The sequence below is a fragment of the Phyllobates terribilis genome, unplaced genomic scaffold, assembly GCF_046119375.1.
Source record: "Phyllobates terribilis strain yellow unplaced genomic scaffold, ASM4611937v1 Scaffold_8__6_contigs__length_399053987, whole genome shotgun sequence".
NCBI classification, from domain to species: domain Eukaryota; kingdom Metazoa; phylum Chordata; class Amphibia; order Anura; family Dendrobatidae; genus Phyllobates; species Phyllobates terribilis.
Genome location: NW_027362768.1, coordinates 321,035,477 through 321,057,772, shown reverse-complemented (window position 1 = coordinate 321,057,772; position 22,296 = coordinate 321,035,477). Strand labels below are relative to the sequence as shown.

At 40.3% G+C, this 22,296-nt stretch overlaps 1 protein-coding gene across 7 annotated transcripts in view; it reads left to right on the top strand.

Moving 5' to 3' along the window:
• Window positions 1-22,296, top strand: part of ERC2 (ELKS/RAB6-interacting/CAST family member 2) — a 1,561,275-nt gene that overhangs the window by 498,045 nt on the left and 1,040,934 nt on the right. For 2 of the 7 annotated variants that reach the window (XM_073644592.1, XM_073644591.1), the window contains 4 exons: window positions 3,636-3,776; window positions 4,740-4,880; window positions 10,382-10,417; window positions 22,088-22,138. In XM_073644592.1, coding sequence (XP_073500693.1) covers window positions 3,636-3,776; window positions 4,740-4,880; window positions 10,382-10,417; window positions 22,088-22,138 — 369 coding nt within the window. The remainder of the gene's footprint in view (window positions 1-3,635; window positions 3,777-4,739; window positions 4,881-10,381; window positions 10,418-22,087; window positions 22,139-22,296) is intronic. The other 5 variants (XM_073644595.1, XM_073644594.1, XM_073644598.1 and 2 more) reach the window with 3 other exon arrangements.

The following is a 22,296-nucleotide window of genomic DNA, read 5'->3' as shown; positions in this document are numbered from 1 at the left end:
AAAGCTTGTGCAAAATTACTTGACAACATTTAACTTGTTGCATTGGAAGAAGAGAAGAAGAAAAACAATATGTATCATCTATGCACAGAATAGATAATGAATGCTTGACCACTGGTGTTTTGGCTGCTGAGACCACCATCGATCCTGAGAACAGGGTTCCCAAAGTCCATGGTGTGAATAGAGTGATAGTGAGCATGTGTGACCACAGACAGTAAATGGAGCAATAGTCACACATGTTCAATACCCCTCCATTCAAACAGGGGACTTTTTGACATCTCATTCTCGTTGGGCGTCCCAGAAATCTAATCCACAGTGATCATATATTTACAGTGGCATGTAAAAGTTTGGGCACCCCTAATCAAAATTCCTATTATTGTGAACAGTTAAGCAAGTTGAGGATGAAATGATTTCTAAAAGGGCTAATGTTAAAGATGACACATTTCCTTTGTATTTTAGGCCAAAAAATATATATATATATTTTGTCATATTTTACATTTTAAAAATTACATAAAGGAAAATGGGCCGATGCAAATGTTTGGCCACCCTTGGAGATTTGTGTTCTCAGATAACTTTGACCTAGGTTTCAGACATTTGCCCGTTAGGCTTGTGGCTTGTTCACTATCATCGTTAGAAAAGGCCAGGTGATGCAAATTTCCCTGCTTTATAAAAACCCAGTTAACTCTAACCTTGTGCCCAAAAACAGCAGCCATGGGTTCTTCTAACCAGCTGCCTAGCACTCTGAAAATGGTGGAGGCCTACAAAGCAGGAGAAATCTATAAGAAGATAGCAAAACGTTTTCAAGTTGCCCTTTCCTCTGTTCGAAATGTAATTAAAGAAGTTGTCCACTACTTTTACATTGATGCCCTATGAATAAGAGGTGGATGTGCAGTACAACGCGGCGGCCACTACCACTTGATGGCAGAGCCCCGCAGGTGAGCACTTCCGGCCGGCGGCCGCCACAGCCAGCACCGATAACAGCTGATCGGCGGGGGTGCCGCATGCGGGACCCTGGCCGATCATACATTGATGCCCTATCCTACGGATAGGACATCAATGTAAAAGTAGTGGACAACCCCTTTAAGACTTGGCAGTTAACAGGAACAGTGGAGGTCAAGATAAGGTCTGGAAGACCAAACAAAATTTCAGTGAGAGCTGCTCGTAGGGTTGCTAGAGAGGCAAATCAGAACCCCCGCTTGACTGCAAAAGACCTTCAGAAAGATTTAGCAGATTCCAGAGTGGTACATTCTTCTACTGTTCAGAGACATCTGCACAAATATGGCCTTCATGGAAGAGTAACCAGAAGAAAACCTCTCCTGCGTCCTCACCATAAAATTCAGTGTCAGAAGTATGCAAAAGAAAATTTAAACAAGCCTGATGTATTTTGGAAACAAGTCCTTTGAACCGATGAGGTTAAAATAGAACTCTTTGGACACAATGATCAAAAGTATGTGTGGAGAAAAAAGAGCACAGAATTTCAGGAAAAAAACATCTTGCCAACCATTAAGCATGGGGGTAGATCACTAATGCTTTGGGGTTGTGTTGCAGCCAATGGTGCAGGGAACATTTCACAGGTAGAGGGAAGAATGGATTCAATGAAATTTCAACAAATTATTAATGCAAACATAACACCATCTGTAAAAAAGCTGAAGTTGAAAAGAGGATGGCTTCTACACATGAATAATGATCCTAAACACACGTTAAAATCCACAATAGACTACCTAAAAAGGTGCAAGCTGAAGGTTTTACAATCACCCGTACAGTCCCCTGGTCAGAACATCATTGAAAGTCTGTGGCTAGACCTCAAAATAGCAAAGCATGTAAGACACCCCAGGAATCTCACAGAACTGGAAGAATTTTCCAAGTAAGAATGGATGAAAATCCCTCAAACAAGAATTGAAAGACTCTTATCTGGCTACAAAAAGCATCTACAAGCTGTGATACTTGCAAAAGGGGGTGGTACTAACCATGCAGGGTGCCCAATTTTTGCATCGGACATTTTCCTTTTTGTAATTTTTAAAATGTAGAAAATGACTATATATATATTTTACCTTAAATACAAGGGAAATGTGTCCTCTTTAACTTCAGGGATCATTTTAAAGATCATTTTAGAGAACGTTAGAGATCATTTCATCTTCAACTTGCTTAACTGTTCATAATAACAGTAATTTTGACCAGGGGTGCCCAAACCTTTACATGCCACTGTATTAAATATTCTGTGGATAGATGAACAATACTGTTCTTGGGTCAACCCCTTTACATTTACCATCTACACTCCTACTTGTAATCATGGATAATTTGGTCCTAATAATGGGAATTTACATCCATGTTCAAATCCTTTTCCTTGCTGCAAAAACATTTTTCCAACCTTAAATCTGCAATTTGTGAATTTACCCTAAGGGTGACCATACACTTGAGATTAACATTGGTCAAATGCCCACTGATTTTGCCAGCACTGCAATATACCGATTTAAAAGATCAATAACTTACTGACTGCTGGGAGTCTGACTGCTGGGACCCTCAGTGATTGTGACAACGAGGCTGATACATAGCCCTATATAGATTGAGAGGATGTTGAGAATGCACATGTGAAGACACGGGGTCTTCTGTGGGCAGAACACTACTCAGACAATACAGGGTGATGTAAACAATGTGGCAATAATTTATTGAACCACCAGCAATCACTAACATATAGAACAGTTCCAGCAAATACATGAGCTGGTACAAGCTATAGAGTCTCACCCTTCCACTGGCCTGCTGCGATTAGAGTCGTGAGATATGTGGCCAGGTGACCTGATTGTCCCAACCTGGATTCTTCTAATCGTCTCTGAGAGTTCAGCAATGGTCAATGTAGCAGTTCTATATCTTTCCAACCAGGGCTGTGGTCCCTTAGACTGTTAACCTGTAGTGTCTTTCTTGACCAGACACAGAGACCCCCTTTTTATAGTTCACATTTGTCCTTTCAAGCCATCATTCCCAGGTCAAGGGTCGGGGATCATGATATTAATTTACAATGCTCGAATATCCACAGCTCACCCCCCCCAGTGACGATACATTGTAAGAGCTGATATAAGATGTGAATAGCAGCCATTCATCAATTACCAATATCCACTCAAGTGATCAGCATTCAGGTTTATACGAACAAAAGTCTGTGTTGACCAGATCAGCTCTGGTCTGATGAAATGCCAAACTGATTCTGAAAAGCATCGCCATCACCAATTTTTCTTTTTCCTATATAGAACTTCTCCTTGGTGGTAAGTAGTGCTCATCTTCATTCTTCGGTCTACTTCATTTGTATGCCATGGATAAGTTATTTAATACATTTGTGCCATTTAGATGTTCACTGCCTGCAATGTGCTATGAAATAAGTTTGTCAATTGTGGATATCATCTTCAATACATCTAAGTTATTGATACAGAAATGAATATTAAAGTCAACATTGGTTCAGCCACACTTTCTAGAAAGGTTAGAGTACATGTAATATGTGACTAGCTCAGCCAAGGAGGACTTCAGCGACTGAGAGGACCCATACACTGCCCCTAATTGCCTCCCTACGATTAGACAGTTCTACCAAAACTCTTTTAAATAATTATCTAATAAATGGTCTATTTCCTTTCTTTTTTTAAAAAATCTTTTAGGAGAGAATAATTGAACGTTTAAAAGAACAAAGGGAGCGAGATGACAGAGAAAGGTTAGAAGAGATCGAAAACTACAAGAAGGAGAACAAAGATCTTAAGGAAAAAGTCAACAGTTTGCAGGCGGAGTTGACAGAAAAAGAGGTGGGTTGCCCAAGGCTGACTGCAGACCATCGATGATATAATGTTACTTTCAGGGTCATAACTAGAGTCCTGTGGTCCCAGAGCAACTTTTGCCCCTTGCTCCACAACCACAAGGGTGTTGCTTAAATGTTTTTGGCCCTTGTGGCCGTGCTAAGGTCTCAAGATATGTTCTGCCTCCCTAAAAAAAACCAAAAACAAACCACAAATATATAGATGTGACTTCTTTAAAACTATTTAGTTTCTGCAGAATGAAAGCAACCGAAAAACATTAGTACTTCTTAACGTGGCAGAGCCTCATATCGCAGTTCACTATGAAGTTTACCATGCTGTAATACCAACCACAACCACTATGTGGAGTGCTGAGCTGTAATACCTGGCACAACCACTATGAAGAGTGCTGAGCTGCAATACCAGGCACAATCACTATGAAAAGTGCTCAGCTGTAATTCCTGACACAACCACTGAGGAGTGCTGAGTTGTAGTAGAAGGCACATTCACTATGAAGAGTGCTGAGCTGTAATCCCCGGCACAACCACTACAAGGAGTGCTGAGCTGTAATCCCCGGCACAACCACTACAAGGAGTGCTGAGCTGTAATCCCCGGCACAACCACTACAAGGAGTGCTGAGCTGTAATCCCCGGCACAACCACTAAAAGGAGTGCTGAGCTGTAATCCCCGGCACAACCACTACAAGGAGTGCTGAGCTGTAATCCCCGGCACAACCACTACAAGGAGTGCTGAGCTGTAATCCCCGGCACAATCATTATGAGGAGTACTGTGCTGTAATACCAGGCACAACCACTGTGAGTACTGTATTACTGTAACCTTCAATCAGCTGATCAGCAGAGGTGCCTGAAATCAAACCCACACCAATTTGATATTGATGCCCTACCCTAAAAACAGGCTATTTTTTTCAGTACCAGTGACCATTTTATATGAATGAATTCTTCTATTTCTCTATAGACCAGCTTGATTGATATGAAGGAGCATGCATCTACTCTGGCTTCATCAGGACTAAAGAGAGATTCCAAGTTGAAGTCTCTTGAAATGGCCATCGAGCAGAAGAAGGAGGAATGTAGTAAGTTGGAAGCCCAGTTGAAAAAGGTACGTAAGGCATCGCTGTATGTAGGACGAGGGGGCATACAACCGGTTTGGAAATTCTCAAATAGTTCAATCAGGAACGACTGCTTTTTCCTCGCTCTGCAAAGCTGCAGCTGCATCAAAGCTTTCTTTGAACTCGGGGAAACAACAGCCGTGTCAGTAGTGGTGATTGGAGCTGGGGAAAAGTAAAACAATAGTCTATCACAGAAGTCGTATACGACCGCACGTTATTGGGCCAGAGAGGGCGATGACACTTATCTGAACCCAAACAGATTGTACTTACAAATCAAAGTCTGTGTGTTTTATTTGTTTTCAAGATTGAGTTTTGCCATCACATTGCCAAAATTGAACGTTTAGATGAGATTCACTTAAACTGCTAATTTATTTTTATTTTATAGCTCATTAGTACACAAGAAAATAAGCAACTTTGTAATAAATCTTATCAGAGAAATCTGCTTTTTTCTCCTCCTGGATTGAGCTTTCACTGTCAATTCAAGGGCAAAATCTGCGAAATTTGTGTTCAGTGAAGATAGATTTTTCTATTACTTACATAGGAGATGACAGTTGGTGCTTTTAAAATCCTATGGAGAAAGGAGGAGCTAGAGGCAGACACAGAACATTCTGCTTCAAGTTCTCCTGAGCAGTTACAGTTCTCCGTAGAACTTTATGAGCACCAACTGCCATCTCCCATCTCAGTAATGGGACAATCTGTATTCACTGAAAACCCATGAACTGAAAATTTTGAGGATGAATGATCAGTCCAAGAGGAGAAAGAAGCCAAATTCTCTGATAAAATATATTACAACGTTTCTTATTTTCACGTATACTACTGATTTTATGATAAAAAAAATAATAAAATGATGGTTATTTTTTAAACTAATCAAAAAATGTTGATTTCTACATTTGTTAGTATTGTGCAAACAAGGCTGTCATGTAGGGCAGATAGATACTTTTCCACTGCGCTTGTATGAACAATTACTTTTATATCATACCTTCTATTGCATTTTAGGAATATCTGTATTGCGCTGCCCTGTTTGTAGCAAATGCACTGCTGTATAAAAAAACAGGCAGTTTTGAAGACGATAAAGATCATTTCTATTTCTGTGATGATTACTTTTTCTCTAATAAAAATGAATCCAATTTGATCCAACTGATGCTTGCAATGACTTTTTACAGCACTACTGCTCCATGGTTTAGACTTGTATATGCTTCACGTGCAGCAAGATGATGAAAGAATATCTTTGTAGCAATTGATTTTACAGCATTTTCATTTGATAGTCTATCCTTAGAAATGTCACCAATCAGGTCCGACCTCCAAGATCCTGACTAGTTAAAAGACCGATGGGTATGATTATTGCTTATCCAGGCATTGTGTTGCACATCCCAGTGTGGCTATGCTTGGCACTGTAGTTCACCTCATTGAAGTGAATTAGGCTGAGCATCAACAATTTTACAGGTCTTCACAATTTAGATAAAATTTGTCGATTGGATTGGCCAATGATGTGTATGCGGGCCTCCCAATTCTCTTTCGACAGAAGCTTTCAGGGGAGAGAAGGATGCGGCAGTTAAAATTTCAGAGGCTCTACCCTTTTCTGGTGGGAAATAAATGTCAGCGGCTCATACCCAAAACAGGAACTGAGTGTTCCTATATATGGGGGGGGGGGGTCAGGAGCTTATAGTTAGCTTTAGTACTATTATGTACTGTATGGCATTGTGCCTGGATAAACGATAAACTGGCAATAGTCCTTTGATTCTGGTAATTAGTGGGGGGGTCTCATGAGTTGACCTCCCCTTAATCAGACAGTGATTGCCTGTCCTAAAAAGTAGTTGAAAATCCTGAAAAAACTTCTTTCAATGGAACAAGCAAACTGGTTACTTAATAAAAATGTATTTAATTGGAAAAACTTAAATATAGGTAAAAAATTTTAGACACATATTTAAATGGTTTCCCCACAAAAAACATATATCACTTATTCAGATCAGTGATACATTTATTATCTTCAGGGATCTGAACACTGGGACCTCCACCAATCACAAGAATGGAGGACACAAAGTCCCCTGTGTGAATGGAGTGGTAATGTAGCATATGGGGCCACTAGAGATGAGCTTTCAGTCTTTTGAAATTCGCCCACTTTGCTGAATTTTCCCCCAAAAATTTGCAGTGAACAAATTTGCTTGAATCTCAATACTGGAGAGATTAGAATTGCTTGGAAAATATACGTAGCGGAGAGGAGAGAGAGAACCCTTCTGGCTGTTCAACACTCTAGAAGAGAGAGAGCGGACCTTGCTGACCATAAACGCTTACACTCTACAGAAGAAGGAGAAAGAGAGGACCCCACTGACCAGAAGAGCTTACACTCTATAGGAGAGAGAAAGAGAGGACCCCACTGACAAGAAGAGCTTACACTCTACAGGAGAGAAAGGACACTGCTGACCATGTGAGCTTACACTCTACAGATGAGAGAGAGGACCCCACTGACCATAAGATCTTACACTCTACAGGAGAGAGAGGACCCCACTGACCATAATATCTTACACTCTACAGGAGAGAGAGGACACTGCTGACCATGTGAGATTACACTCTACTGGAGAGAGAGAAGACCCCACTGACCATAAGAGCTTACATTCTACAGAAAAGAAAGAAAGAGAGGACCCCACTGACCATAGGAGCTTACACTCTACAGGAGAGAGAGAGGACTCCACTGACCATAAGAGCTTACACTCTACAGGAGAGAGAGAGAGAGGGGACTCTGCTGACCATAGCAGGTTACACTCTACAGGAGAGAGAGGACCCCACTGACCATAGAAGCTTACACTCTACAGGAGAGAGAGAGGACTCCACTGACCATAAGAGCTTACACTCTACAGGAGAGAGAGAGAGGGGGGACTCTGCTGACCATAGCAGCTTACACTCTACAGGAGAGAGAGGACCCCACTGACCATAGAAGCTTACACTCTACAGGAGAGAGAGAGGACTCCACTGACCATAAGAGCTTACACTCTACAGGAGAGAGAGAGAGGGGACTCTGCTGACCATAGCAGCTTACACTCTACAGGAGAGAGAGGACCCCACTGACAATAGGAGCTTACACTCTACAGGAGAGAGAGAGGACTCCAGTGACCATAAGAGCTTACACTCTACAGGAGAGAGAGAGAGAGGGGACTCTGCTGACCATAACAGCTTACACTCTACAGGAGAGAGAGGACCTCCTGATCATAAGAGCTTACACTCTACAGTAGAGAGAGACTTACCCAGTGACACTGGACATGGGAAACAACTCTGCCATACAAACTGTTCTCCACTGGGAACCGGTGATCAGCGATGGTCCAGTGCACAAGGTATGATAATGCATGAGATGTTTTGACTCTGGGCAAGTTTTCTTTTTGGCGAACCACGAGTCGAATCTCAAAACTTTTGAATTTGGGTGAAACCGTGAATTTCAGGAAATGTGAATCAAACTCGATCCTCTGTGGATCAATCCACTCAACTCTAGTGACGACCATTAAATTCACTGTCTATGTTCACATAGAAGGGAATGGAGTAGATGGAGTATTGGTTACACTAGAACACCGTCACTCTATTCACATCCCTACATGCGGCATCCCTACACCCTTAATCAATGGATGCCGATCCCCCCAGTGATGATACATTTATTACCTCCCTGCGAATAAGTGATAAATGGTTTTTCATAGGATAACCCCTTAAAGACAGGGATTTCCTTCCTATTGGAGGCCACTGCAATACTGTGAGAACTCTGCACACATGTGGTGTTAAGCAAAAGTATTTTCTTTCCATCCTAACAGGGGAATTATCTAAGTTGAACTTAGTAAATGTCTATTAAATCACCTCATTTCTAGTAATGACATTCATTAATTACCAGGTTGTTTGCTTAGTTAGTCACCAGCTCTTCACTCCATGAACATATGGGGCAAACAGACCATGTAAACTCGTAGCATCATTAATTTTCCCAGCATATGTGTGGGTCAGTACAATACAAAGTTCAATGTGAAACATTTTCCTTCCCCTACAGTACAGACCTTTATCCTCCCGATTGATAAATTGCCCTAAAGAACCCCAACAGAGGAACCGGGAGAGAAACTCTACAAGAGTTAACTCTTTAAAGTCAGATTTACATAAAATACAGTATGATAGGGCATTTTTTTATATGTCATCAGTTTAACACTGGACTAGGGGAGAAATACATTCATCAGCATCTTCTTGGTTAAAGGATTAATAATTTGGATTTCTAATCATTTTATGTAACATTCTGTAAATTTAAAGGGTGGCTATCATAGGATAGGGTATGCTTTGTGCTGCCAATTGGTGGTCAGTCCAGGTTCAGTCCAGGTGGTGTATGGAAACATATATGTACTATTCAACCCATACATGCTCTGTGTATGCCGCTCATGCAGAAGCTTTGAACTTCAGAGCAGTGTTTTGACCAATCGGTGGGGGTCTCAGAACCTGGACCCCACCTGTACCTTCATATTGCATCCATAGAATGTATAATTATTTTTAGATGATAGTTACCTTTTGGCCACGGCCCCACTATCAGTATTTGGTCATTATTTTTTCTCAGAAGTGGGAGCCAAAACCAGGAGTGGGTGATAAATGCAGAATTGGTGACTTGTTTCTATTCTACCTTTTCTCTGATTGTTCCTCACCTGGTTTTGGCTCCCACTCCTGAGAAAAAATACTGACCGAATACTGACCAAATACTGATAGTGGGGCCGTTGACTTTAAAGGTAAAACTGACACTCTGCACTACGGCCACTGGAGGGCGGAGTCTGGCACAAGCTTTCCTTCTCTGGATCTGTGTCTTGCTCCTCCCCCTCAGGATCTGCACTGAGTAGCATTTTGCCTGGACTGTTCCTTTAATTTTAAATTAATCTCTTTAACTGTAATTTTCATTTCAGGACTTGATCTCAGATCAAGTTTGTAATAATTTAGATAACAAAAAAAGTAAATAAAATTTTGCCTTACCTCTTCATTTCCCAACAGGGCTCCTCGTCCCTTGATCGTTCCTTAGGTGACCCCCAGCGATATGCATTTTGTGAAATGAATGACATGTATTTAACAATGGTGCTTAATTAATCTTTTATTATTACTATCTTTGAAAGTTGCTTGATAAATGGCTGTCTTCACTAAAAGCACTTCTGGTGATTCATTGCTCGAGTCCAGCACTTAATGTATCATCAGAAGTGGACAGCCTACTTGATTTCATGGGTTATTTAACTCGAGAAAGGGGAAAGTAACAGTAAACCGTACATTTCAGCTTCTAACCATTCTCTTGTAGCAGCCAAGGTAAACACACGGACGTCCCCTGTGACTCTCTCGCTTTCACCGTGGAATGTCGAGGAACTTAGATTTTCTACGTATTTATGACAAGTTCTCTTCTGCAGACACGTTTAGATTGTCCGGTTAATGCTGTTTTCCTAAATCTTTCCTTCTTTTTTTCCCCCCTTTGTGTGTGCGTCAACCCTTCCCGTCTCCCTTAACGTAGCAAGCCGAGCAGTTGTTCAATCAGATGTACAATCCTGTAAGTGACCATCTCCAAGAAACCCCACACAGCATGCAACCTCCATTGGCATAGGTCTGCGCACATCTCATGGCATCACTCCGGCCGCTCACACATGCTCCGGCTCTGCTTGCATCGTATCTGTGTATCTATGTTGGGAACGGTCATATAGGTCGCTTCCGCTTTTTTTTGGCATGCATGAAAGGTGGCGAATGGGTTAAATTAGTTTTATACCCTGCAGGATCCTTCAGGTTTCAGTTTAGGCTGAGAATTTATGTATTATTAAATTACAATAATGACTTGTTAAGTCCAGATGGTTTTAGAGATGAAATCAATATGTAGATTTTTTTGTCATTAAAATAATTATTTCGAAAACAAAGTCTCTTTCCATAAATGTAATTGTGATTAAGCCTCCGCAATGTGGGATGTATTACTCTGCTTTGCTTACCTTATACCACCACATTGGGAAGATCCAAAAATTTACTAGCAATATGGTTAAATATGGTTAAAAAGGAACATAAGGTGCATAAGGGGTACAATAGTCCTCAGGAGCCAGATACATAGAAAGATGGTCTTCACCTAAATTTTGAGAAGAATTCAAAGGGATATTCCAGCCATGATTATTTTATTTATCCACTTGATACTTGATAATCGTAAGATTTGTCAGTATAAATGCTAGACACCACTCTGATCACTAGATAAGGGAACCCTCATTCTCACCCCACTGAAGCTTCCCATTTTAGTATCCCTTATAGAGTGGTATCGAGTGATGGCATATATTTTTGTCCACTTCTACATACTCTTCTCTATCATGGTTGTTGTGGTATAGCCATCGGATCTCCTTAGATCTAACATTACTTACTACAGTAACATTACTATGCTTAAATGATAAATGGTGATGCTTGGAATATCCCTTTAATTTATAAAAAGGCTGATGTAATGTGGAGCGCTGTCCGTGGATGGCTGGTTGCTGTTAATAGGGCTTCCATGGACAAACTCCGTCTACAAGATATCAGGGGTTGCAATGAGCTTCACTCTTTAATCCTAGTACAGGGATTTACAGTTACACATGGGCCCATGGGTTGGCTCCACGGAGTAGCTACTGGCTGGTGAAACGGGCTGGCGAGGATGGTCAGAAAGCCACATCAATACCAGGTGGAATCGTCAAGCTGAAAGATAGTCACAAAATTGGCCAAGTGAAAAACCAGGAATCAAACAGATTGTGCAAGAGCTGAAAAACAGGAGAGAACCAGAGCTAGTATAAACTTTAACTTGGCAACTTCCAGTTTACTAGGAGGGAGTTTAAGTAGGGTGTGGTGCTGTCCTCTTGGCCACAGCAGGGAGCCTATTACTCCTGTTGGAAGCTCACATAACTATATTGCCAAACTGTGTGGCACAGACAGGGCCTGTGCCGCCCAGAGCTTCTGGCCTTGACGTCTCCTCCATCACCAGTTGCTGCCCACAGATTGAATACAGCGGAGCCTGGTGACAGAAGCAGATGTAGCAAGAGCAGGTCCAAGTGGAGATATGACAGCTGAGGCAAGGTATTGCATGGTTATACTTCAGAAGGACTGGTTTCCAGAAATAAAGCAGCTCACCACGCCAATATTGTTCGGAATACCCCGGAAAGTTGATGAATGGTGCCAATTCCTGCTGGTGAAGCTCAGTTATTGTAGAACCAAAGAAGGAAAAAGCATTTTCCGGCACTTCCATCCATAAAATTAATTTTTTTATTAGAAATTTCCTAAAAAATAGGTAACGTTTCTCCTTGTGGAGAGTGACACACCGGCTCTGGCATGCCAAGGTAAGGAGGCTTATTCGCCGTGCAATGCTCCTCTGGGAAATTTAACATGCAAATTGCCTCTTCAGAGAAAAAGAGGACTTGAACTCTATAGCGCCACCTATTGGAAGCAGCAATTGTGGTTTGTAGGATTGCTGTGGCGCTATAGAGTTCAAGTCCTCTTTTTCTCTGAAGAGGCAATTTGCATGCTAAAAAATAGGAGGATTCATCACGAAGATAAAACCTTCCGCATTTCTGGCATACACTACTAAGGGCACAGTGTACACCAGAAAAACGTAACGTTTTATCCTCACTATGGATCTTCTGGATTTTAAATTAATTTCTAATAAAAGGATTCATTTTATGGATGGAAATGCCGGAAAATTATTTTTTCTTCTTCGGTTCTAGACTGGTTTAGATTTTTCTACTTTGGACCTCATCAGACATCTGTGATTTTTGTATGTTTTCCGTGCTTTTTCACAAATAGAACACTCACCCATTATTGTCTTTTAACATGTCCATTTTTCTTATTGAATGAGTCGGAGATGTTGATTTTTTTTTTGCATATGAAAAATATGCATACCATACTGATGGTAAAATTAATTGGCAGCTCTGACTTTACAAAAAAAAAAAAACAGAGGATAGAAAAGAAGTTGGAGGGAAGGTACAACTGAACTGCTTGGCAAGGGTGCTCCAAGCTCCTGTGCTTTGTTTGAACAGTCATTTTGTGTTGACAGACTCCCTTTCAAAGTCTACATAAAAGGATTGTCCAGATACAATATATTATTGACCTATCATCAATATTGGATCGGTGGGGAACCGACACCCTCACCGATCAGCTGCTATTTGCTTCGACAGCCACCGGATGTAAACACTTTGAACGAAGCTGCAAACGACAGCTCCATGCAATATGTAATGGCCGCTGCCGGGTACTGCAGAACAGCTTCTATTCAAGCAAATGGAAACTGAGCTGTTCAGCAGAACATGGCAGCTGATGCTACACATTGAATGAAGCTGTCCTTTCCAGCTTCGTTCAAAGTGTTTACATCCAATGGCCGTCGGAGTAAGTAGCAGCTGATCGGTGAGTGTGTCGGTTCCCCACCAATCTGATATTGATGATAGATCAAGTAGCAGCTGATCGGTGAGTGTGTCGGTTCCCCACCAATCTGATATTGATAGGTCAAATAGCAGCTGATCGGTGGGGATGCATGGTGTTGGATGGATCCCTACCAATCGGATATTGATGATTTATCTTGTGGATATATCATGAAATTGTTGTAACTGAACAGCCAATCTAAGTTTTTCTCAAGACCACAGATACAAGGTGGTCACCTGCCGGACTCTAACTTGCAAATAAATCTTTCACCACTAATACCCGGTAAGGAGTCATCCCGTATTGTCCTGACCTCTCGCCTTATGAAGCCATGTTTTATTTTCTACCTATTGTGTATAAAGGACAATATTCTACCCTTGATAACACATCTGTTTGCCCACTGGCATTTTTCGTCAGCATTACCACAGGTTTTGCTTTGCTGTGTCAGCAAATGCCATGGGTTGGCTCACGAGGCCAAGTTCAGGTTAATGACCTGCACCGCACTTCTTGACTTTGCTCAGTCACTACTTTCCCGACGCTGACATAGTTTTCGATAATTAAAATAAGCAGTCGCTTAGCTTTAATCATAGTCTGACTAACATGTGGTTTTTACAATAAAACCCCCAAGGACAACTCTGCCAATTACAATTGCCGAAAATTGCAATCTTCGTTTTACTTTTTTTGCCCGGGCAATGTAGAAATGTCCCTGTGTTGCATTTTGCAACATTTTTCTCATCACCGAGGCTCCGGTTTGCCCCGTTTATTGTTGTCATCTGCTTTTTAGATTTATTAACTCCAGTTGTTTTTTTTTTAATCACAACCTGTAGTTGATGAGCCACACATTCGGGGTTGTGGGAACTTATGGCGCGACTTGATTTTACAGAACACGCCAATGTTTTCCAGCTGAAGCACAAAATGATGCTCAATTTCGGAAGATCAGATGTACCCGATGTGTCTCCACAAGGGGAGAGAAATTAAATTTTGTTTTTCTTCACGGCACAGCAAGTCTCCCCATTCAATGTCTGTTTTCTGCAGATTGCTCTGCACAGCACGGCCTTAGGGGTTATGTTCTGAGCCAGAACTTGCTGTGAAGCAGAGCAAGGAAAACTGGTTCCCATCCTTTGTAAGAGCACCGTACTTCCGGATACAAACCGTACCAGGTCCTGGGCTCCTGGAGCCAACTGAGAAGTCTTCTTCACGGTGCTTTAGTAGCACAATGCAGACCTGCTGGAAATTCATTCACTAACAGCCTTAAATAAGAGGGCGATCTTTCTTGAAGAATAGTTTGGAACTAAGCTATTCTGAATATGGGGGTTTCATGCAGTTTTCTAAATTCTCGTTAACATTTTTTCACCTACTAGTTTCCAAGCGATTCTAATGGGATCACATAGCAGAAAAATAATAGGAAACAAAAAATCTGGTAAAACGTGATAACAAACATATCGGGCCTGGTATATGTCTTTTAGTATTTACGGACAATTTTTAGCTCCAAATTCTTCAAAATGGCACGTGGTTCATAAATTCTGCACAAAATAAAAAAATACAAATGTTTTTGCCGTATCTCTGTTGCATCTTCAGAGAGCAAAACGTTGAATATTCTGCAAAATTTTACAAAATTTTTAAATTTTTTTTTTTTACAGAAAATAACTCCAAACTGGAATACATTTGCAAAAAAAAAAGTTAATTGACAAATGGGCCCCAAACATTTGGAAAACAAAACCATACCCACACGGACGAACATTAAAAAAAAACAGGCAAACATATAAAATGAAAGTAGAAAAAGACACAAATTGTAAAAAAAAAATTGGCGCAAAACAAAGGCAGGTGAAAAACACCCAAAACTAGACCAAAAAAGGTACAAATGTGTGCCCAATTCATATTGCATTTGCACTTTTTTTTCTAGTTTTTGATGTTTTTCTCGTGTTTTTCATTGTTGCTTTATTCTTCTTTTAATTTGGATCTTTTTTAAAGCCTGTTTTATGTGTGCGCCTGTTTCGTATGTTTGTCAGGATACGTTCACGCGACCGTCTAAAAAAAATCATCCAGAAAAGTGGGAGGATTTTTTTCTCACTTATCAACCTTGTATAGTTCTTTTTTTTACATCAACAGTAATTAATCATTTATAAGATCATTTACAGTTTCCTGTCTTACAGAATTGCAATGTATCTGTAAAAATCGGATGCTAAATTATGGCACCCGATTTTTTTTTTTTTTGTGCACCCATCGACTTGAATGTGTGAGTCTCATCCGATTTACGGAAGAAACTAGTGCATGCTTTCACACACAGATTTGCAGAAAAAAATCTGCACTGCCCCATTGAATATTATTAGTCCATTTTTTTAACGGATTGCACTCAGACTGAAAATACGGTCGCGTGTACGAGCCCTCATTGTGAGTACAGTTTGGGGTTTCCAGATGTTTTCAATTTATTCATCAATTGCAACTTTTTAAAAAGTTGGAAAACTTTTTGGCAAATGTACTCCAGTTTCCTCCTTGGAGTGATTTTATGTCTGCCTGAAATTTTTTGTGTTCAAATTTTGCAACATTTTAAAGGAACATGTGATTTTTTTTGGGCTCTAAAAAAAGTTACATAGATTGTTATTAAAGGCAAAAATAAAGTTAATTTTGAGTTTACGCAAAATTCATGAACCACGTGCACCATTGTGAAGGATTTGGTGAAATTAAGAAATACCACAAGGCAAAAAAAAAGAAAAGAGGCAAAATATAAAAGATGAATAGGGTCCATAGAGTCTCTATAGGTTCATATTATGACCCGTAGGAACTCTGTGTGCCGCCACATATTGCCACTTTCATAGAAGAAAGAGTTCTAGGAAGAATACCTCCATCATACAGTGTAAATAAAAGCAATTTACCATTTTTCGGAAATGGAAAGGGTCAATATACTGTAGTTAATGTAGCTGTGACAGACTGGAACCATAAGGAATGGAAGTGTATCTTATGCTGAAGGATCCTGCACGGTATAATGTGCACGCATGTTTTATTTTATTTTTTAATTTACCGTAATATTTTGTTTTTAGAATGTGTGTGGAAGTGGAAATATGTTGTATATGTTTTGTTCTGGACTGTTTCACGTTCTGTAAATTTGGCTTTTGATTGTAATTAAGAAAGGAAATTCTTGCTGGAAAATGTTACAACAGTTGATAACAATTGACAGATATTTATAATGTGGTTGTTTTGTCAGGAGTAGACTGTGTATAGGGCGACGGGAGAAATAGTGCAGAAAAAAAATACAGGAATTGACCATAAAAACATATCAGATCACGGCTACGTGAATCTGGCCGATTTGCTTTGGGCAATCCCTCTTGTTTTTATGAGCATTGTAGCCCATTATATCCCTTAAAATAATCTAGGTCCTGTCACTTACAGAAGGGTTAATTGTAAGGTATAGTTAGTATGTGGCCTATAGTGTAATACTTATATAAGCCAAAAATAATATAAGTTGGCCAACAACCCTTAGTTTTTACCAAAAATATCAGGATCTATCATGGTAAACTTTTTTTTTTTTACTAGAGCCTAGGCATGGCATATATTTGCACATGGCTGGTCTGCAAAGTACTATAAATTTTTCTGGTGGTGAATATATTTGTATTGCATCATGCCACAGGTCTTTTTGATGATTGGGTCCTTGATAAAAACAATCTTTCCATAAACTTAGAAACATACGTAGCTACAGCACAGGCCTATAATGTTTTATCAGCGTGTATTTTCAATCCATACAACTGGGATCCATCAAACTGCCTTAATAACTCTGGTGTATCCTCGGTATGGGCCATTAATGTTTGAGTAGTGGCCCTTGACCTCCAGAAACCTCATAGATTCCTCAACCGTGGGGGTTCCAAAAGTCTACTCCATTGATTTTTATTTGATTAGTGGGCTTTGACCTCCTGACACCCCACCTGCAACATGTCCCAGTAAAGACCTGATTGGTGATTTCCCAGAATTCTACTACACCAATCATAGTTTGATCAGTAGGGTCCAACGTACATGAACCCTTCCTCTTAGCACAATGTAGGATGGCAGATTGTCCCATTGAAGTGAAGAACTCCCTTATTTTGCTGATTGCGAAAGTCCCAAAGCTCGAGCCCACTAATCAATGTTTGACTGGTGGGATCAGACCTCCAGAATCATCACCTGCAGCATGTCCTTATAAAGGCCAGTTTCTTGGGGATCTCTGATGTCCACCCCACCTATCATTGTTTCATTGCTGGTGTCTGACTTCCAAGAACATTGGTGACCAGCACAATCCTGGTGGCAGCTTGTCCCAGTGAAGTGACGTCCTTCCTCATGGTGCTGATTAATGGTAGTCTCAAAGGTCAGAACAACTAATCAGTGTTTGATTATTGGTGTATGACCTCAAAGAACTGTACTGTTTAGCACAATGAGAGCTACATCTTGTCTCATTGTGCTGATCGAAGGATGTTCCAGAGCTTGAGCCCTCCGATCAATGTTTCATTGTTTGGGTGTGATCTCCATAAACCCCACTTGCAGCATGTCCCAGTAAAGCCCTTATCTGTGGGGATCCCAGAAGTAGATCCCAATGACCATATTAATGATTGGTGGTGTCTGACATCCAAGAAAATCAGCACAATAAGGGGCACAGCTCTTCCAATTTAGTGAAGGCTGCCTTCATTTTGCAGATGAATGGGGGTCTCATAAGTTGACTTCACTGATAAACGTTTGATAGGTGGTGTCTGACGTCCATGAACCCCGGCAAGCCACGTTCATTGTGCTAATCGGTGGGGATCCCAGGGGTCAACCGCACCAATCAAGCATTGATGGCCTATTCTGATTATGGGCCATTAACATTTAAATATCAGGAAACCTCATCATTGGCAGGATTTTATGAATACAATCTGAGCCCATAAAGTATTCTTAGGTCACATTGGTAAATACCGTCATGACGTTATACCCAGTCTATAGATTGGCTAAGGAATGAAGTTTACAGGAACTTATAGCATCAATCAATTAAACTAGAGCATATTCATCACTTGCATATATTATACAATATACAGTAACTTTAGATTTCTGATCAGTTTAAAAGTGATGAAATCAGTTTTATCCCTTTTAAAAACTTTTACAAACTTTTAAATTTAGCACAGATCAGCACTGATTTTCCTAGTATTATCATGTAAGGTGTGGGAAGACTTAGTGCAACACAAATGGAAGAGGGAAAGGGGGGGGTGGAGACCTCCTAGGCTGATCTAATATCACCCTGTCTCCACTAACGTCTCTGTATTGGCTCTTCACCAATCGCCGCACGCAAACCTCGCCCTGTCTTTCCCTGGCGTTTGGCCTTGGCTAGGGAAGGGAGGGAGATGAGAGCTAGTCGATCCCCTCTGATTACTAAAGACAACAATGGGGAACAAACAAGGGAAAATAGCTTAACTTTTAGTCTACTTCAGAAAGATGAACAACCGTCCTCATAGCTCCAGAGAGGATAAAGTAATGCACTTGCTCCGAGCCTTCACAAAAGGGTAATGTGAGCATCGCCACCACCTCCCTCTGGCAGACAGCAGGTATTTATACACCCAGGCCAGGGTGTTAATTAGCCAGAGGAAGGTAGACGCTGGATCCTAGAGAGACAGCCTCTAAGAAGGTGTCTGCAAAGCCAAATGTAGAGATCTCCTGCAACCAAATGCAGGGCGACTGTCACTTCTGACACACCTGTGACAAGTATGTACTCATAGCCCAGGTTTCCTTCAACTACTTGCTAATTGAGCAAGGACTGAGGTTATACTTCCCCTTTTAGACTTTTTTTTTAACAAATGTATTTCCAAAATGGATCTCAATTTTGAGCTTCTTAAAACGTTTCAGCTGCTGCCCTAAGTAACCCCCAGTCTAAACCAAGACTCTTTTTATGGATGACAGCGCCTGGGCTTTGTTTGTAGTCTGAAACTGTTGAAATCTCTTGTTTTTATTTATTTAGCGCAGGAAGTTTAGTATCCTGTAAAAATTAACATCCAGATTGTACATCTGCCAGTTACAGTATATCTCTGCCGTCTCTCAGAAGTTAGAAATGGAAAACCCTGTTTCTTTTAGGGATTTAGGATGGCAAACAATTCCTAAAATGTTGGTTCTTGCAGATTTCTCTTTTCATTTTGGGATGAATTACAATTTATACTGAAAAAGGTCAAAGGACTCTTGTATTTTCTGTGTACTTGTTCCGAAAAATATTTTAGCAGATTATATGTACATGTATAAATGTTGAGTATAGCCCTAAAATAGAAACTATACACGTATCAGCCATTGCATTTAAACCATCGTCAGATGATAATGGCACCTATCAATAAATTTGATGGGTTTGGCTACAAGTCAACAGACAGTTCTTGGAGGTGATGTGTTTGAAACAGGATAAATAGTCAAACTGAAGGATCAGAGCAACTTTGACAAAGACCAAATTGTGATAGCTACATGACTGTTTAAAAGCATCTCCAAAACAGCAGATCTTTAGGGTGGTTCCTGGTTAGTAAACCAAAACTGGTCCAAGGAAGGGCAACCAATGAAATGGTGACAGACTCCTGTGCATCCAAGGCTCATTGATGCCGTGGGAAATGGATGCTAGCTCGATCTCACAAAAGAAGTACTGTAATCTAAATTGAGGAAAATTTAATGCTGTATATGTTGGAACTAGAACTAATAGCAGGGGCGTAACTACAATTGGTGCAGGGGTTGCAATCGCACCTGGGTCCTGGAGCCTAGGGGACCCAACAAGTCCATTTGGCCTATATGAAAAGATCAATGCTTTTAAAGACTTGCAATAATTGGGGGCCCCATTTTAGCTTTTGCATTGGGGCCCATGAGCTTCAAGTTACGCCACTGATAAACAGTACAATATAACTTGCTGTGTAATGAACTGCGAAGACACAGACCGGCCAGACTGTCCTGTCCACCATCACAAATTTTCTACAATGGGCATGTGAGCACTAGAACTTGACCATAGAGCAACGAAATAAGATCGCCTGCCATAATGAATTACCCATTATTTTCAATCTCATTGACAGTTGAGTCTGTGTGCTTCCATTACTATTAAAAGGAGTAGCACCAGGATGCCCTACAGAATGAAGACAAGCTGGCAGAGGCAAGGTGATGCTCTGGACAAAGTTCTGCTGACTCCTAGCAATTATGTGTATACCTACACTTTGTTGTAGACCAAGTACACCCTTTCACATCAGCTGAATTCCCTAAAGGCAGCGGACTCTATCGGCAGGATAAAGTTCTCATCCCTGCCACACTGCAAAAACTTTTCAGGAATTGTTTGAAAAACATGACAAAAAAATGCAAAGTGTTGACTTGGTCTTCAAATAACCCATATTTCAACTTGATCCAGTATCTATGGAATATAGTTTGATAAAGGCAAGACAAGAATATAGTTTGATAAAGACAAGTGTGATCCATAGAGGCCTAGCCTTAAAGGATCTGCTGCTAAGCTCTTTGCTTGTGATAACCACTCTACATCTTCAGAGGACTTGTTGACTCCATTCCTTGAGGGGTCAGAGCTATTTTTGTGGGATAAAGGACACCTACACAAGTACTAGGCAGATGATTTAAATGCAATGGCTGATATTTGTATAATCACCAGTCAAATTATTCTTATTCTCCCAAATATATCTAAAACTAAAAATTAAGCAACTTTATAATAGGTCTTCATGAAAAATGTCCTCCTATTTTGTTTCTAAAGTGCTTATGAAGACCTATAATTCCCCATTGGACTACATCTGGTGGCCACACTCATTTCCCTCTGTCCCCTACTTTTTGATAATAACAGGGGACAGAAAGTATGACTGATGCAGGATCAGACTGCACAGAGTATATTTGTAGTCTGTTACCATGGAGATGCAAAGGACTACACAAAATAATAGGACGTTTTTAATACAGATTATCTGTGATATTGCTTCATTGTAGAAGTTGGTCTTATCTATTAATGTATTAAATATTCTGTTCATCTGCTCCTTCGTCCTATATGATAAAAAAAAATATCTATCATATAGTAATATATGATAAAAAAACAATATGCCAAAGTGGTTTTATAGACCCCCAAATGTCAAAAGAAATTGGTTATGAATCAGGCTGCTAAAAGGGATGTAATGGTGTCTAACTTGGCAGATGTGCTGCGTAGCAAAGTCTAGGAAAGTTGAGCGACTCAACTTTGGTGCCACGACAGACAAATTGGTTTTGTTCAGAAACCGATATTGGTAATGACTAGGAAGACTTAAGTAGAACAACTCAGGAACTTGTCATTTTTGGTTTTCAATTGAAAGGATAATTTTCTGTGTTTACTATGGACAGAAAATTTGTCATTCTGTTTTTTTTTTTGCCCTTTCCCAGTTGTTTCCCTTTTGTCTACTTTTCCATAATTTGTAATTTCCCTTCTTTCTTAGTCCCCTGTTCTGTTCAGGCAGAGGCCTCTTCTACAAGTTCCATCAACGGAATATTTTTTTTTTTTTTACATTTAAAGGATACAAGAACTATAAATGCCTATACTGATGCAGCGTACAGCAGCTCCGGATTCCCACAGATGCGATTTTTACAATACTTAATAAAATTCCCCCTTCAGTGTTATGTAACGTAGACTGATGTCAGCTAACAGTATTTGTTGTGCAGTAACTATTTTCTAATAAAATATTCTTCTTTTTATTTTTTAAGAATTCAAACCTTCTGACTGCTGTTTTGGTATTAGTTTTATCTTTATTTGCTTTTGTTTTTTTTTCATTTGCCTTGCATGTAGTTTACTAGCATTTTAGATTAGTCATTGCTTGCTCTTGCCTTGTTCTTTCTTCTTTGCTTGCTCTTTATGAAGACACCCGTGGGCCGTAACGAGAAGCAGGGTGTATCATTTCTTTGTGGCTATGTGAGTACACGATGGGCAAAAAAAAAATATATATATATTGTCGTGCCTTGTAATATATTCATTTTACATCATCGTTGAATCACGTCTGTTCTGTGCATGAACTGTCTCTTTCGTGCTATGCTTGTTTTACCATGTTCATTGTGCAATGTTTGTGGTGG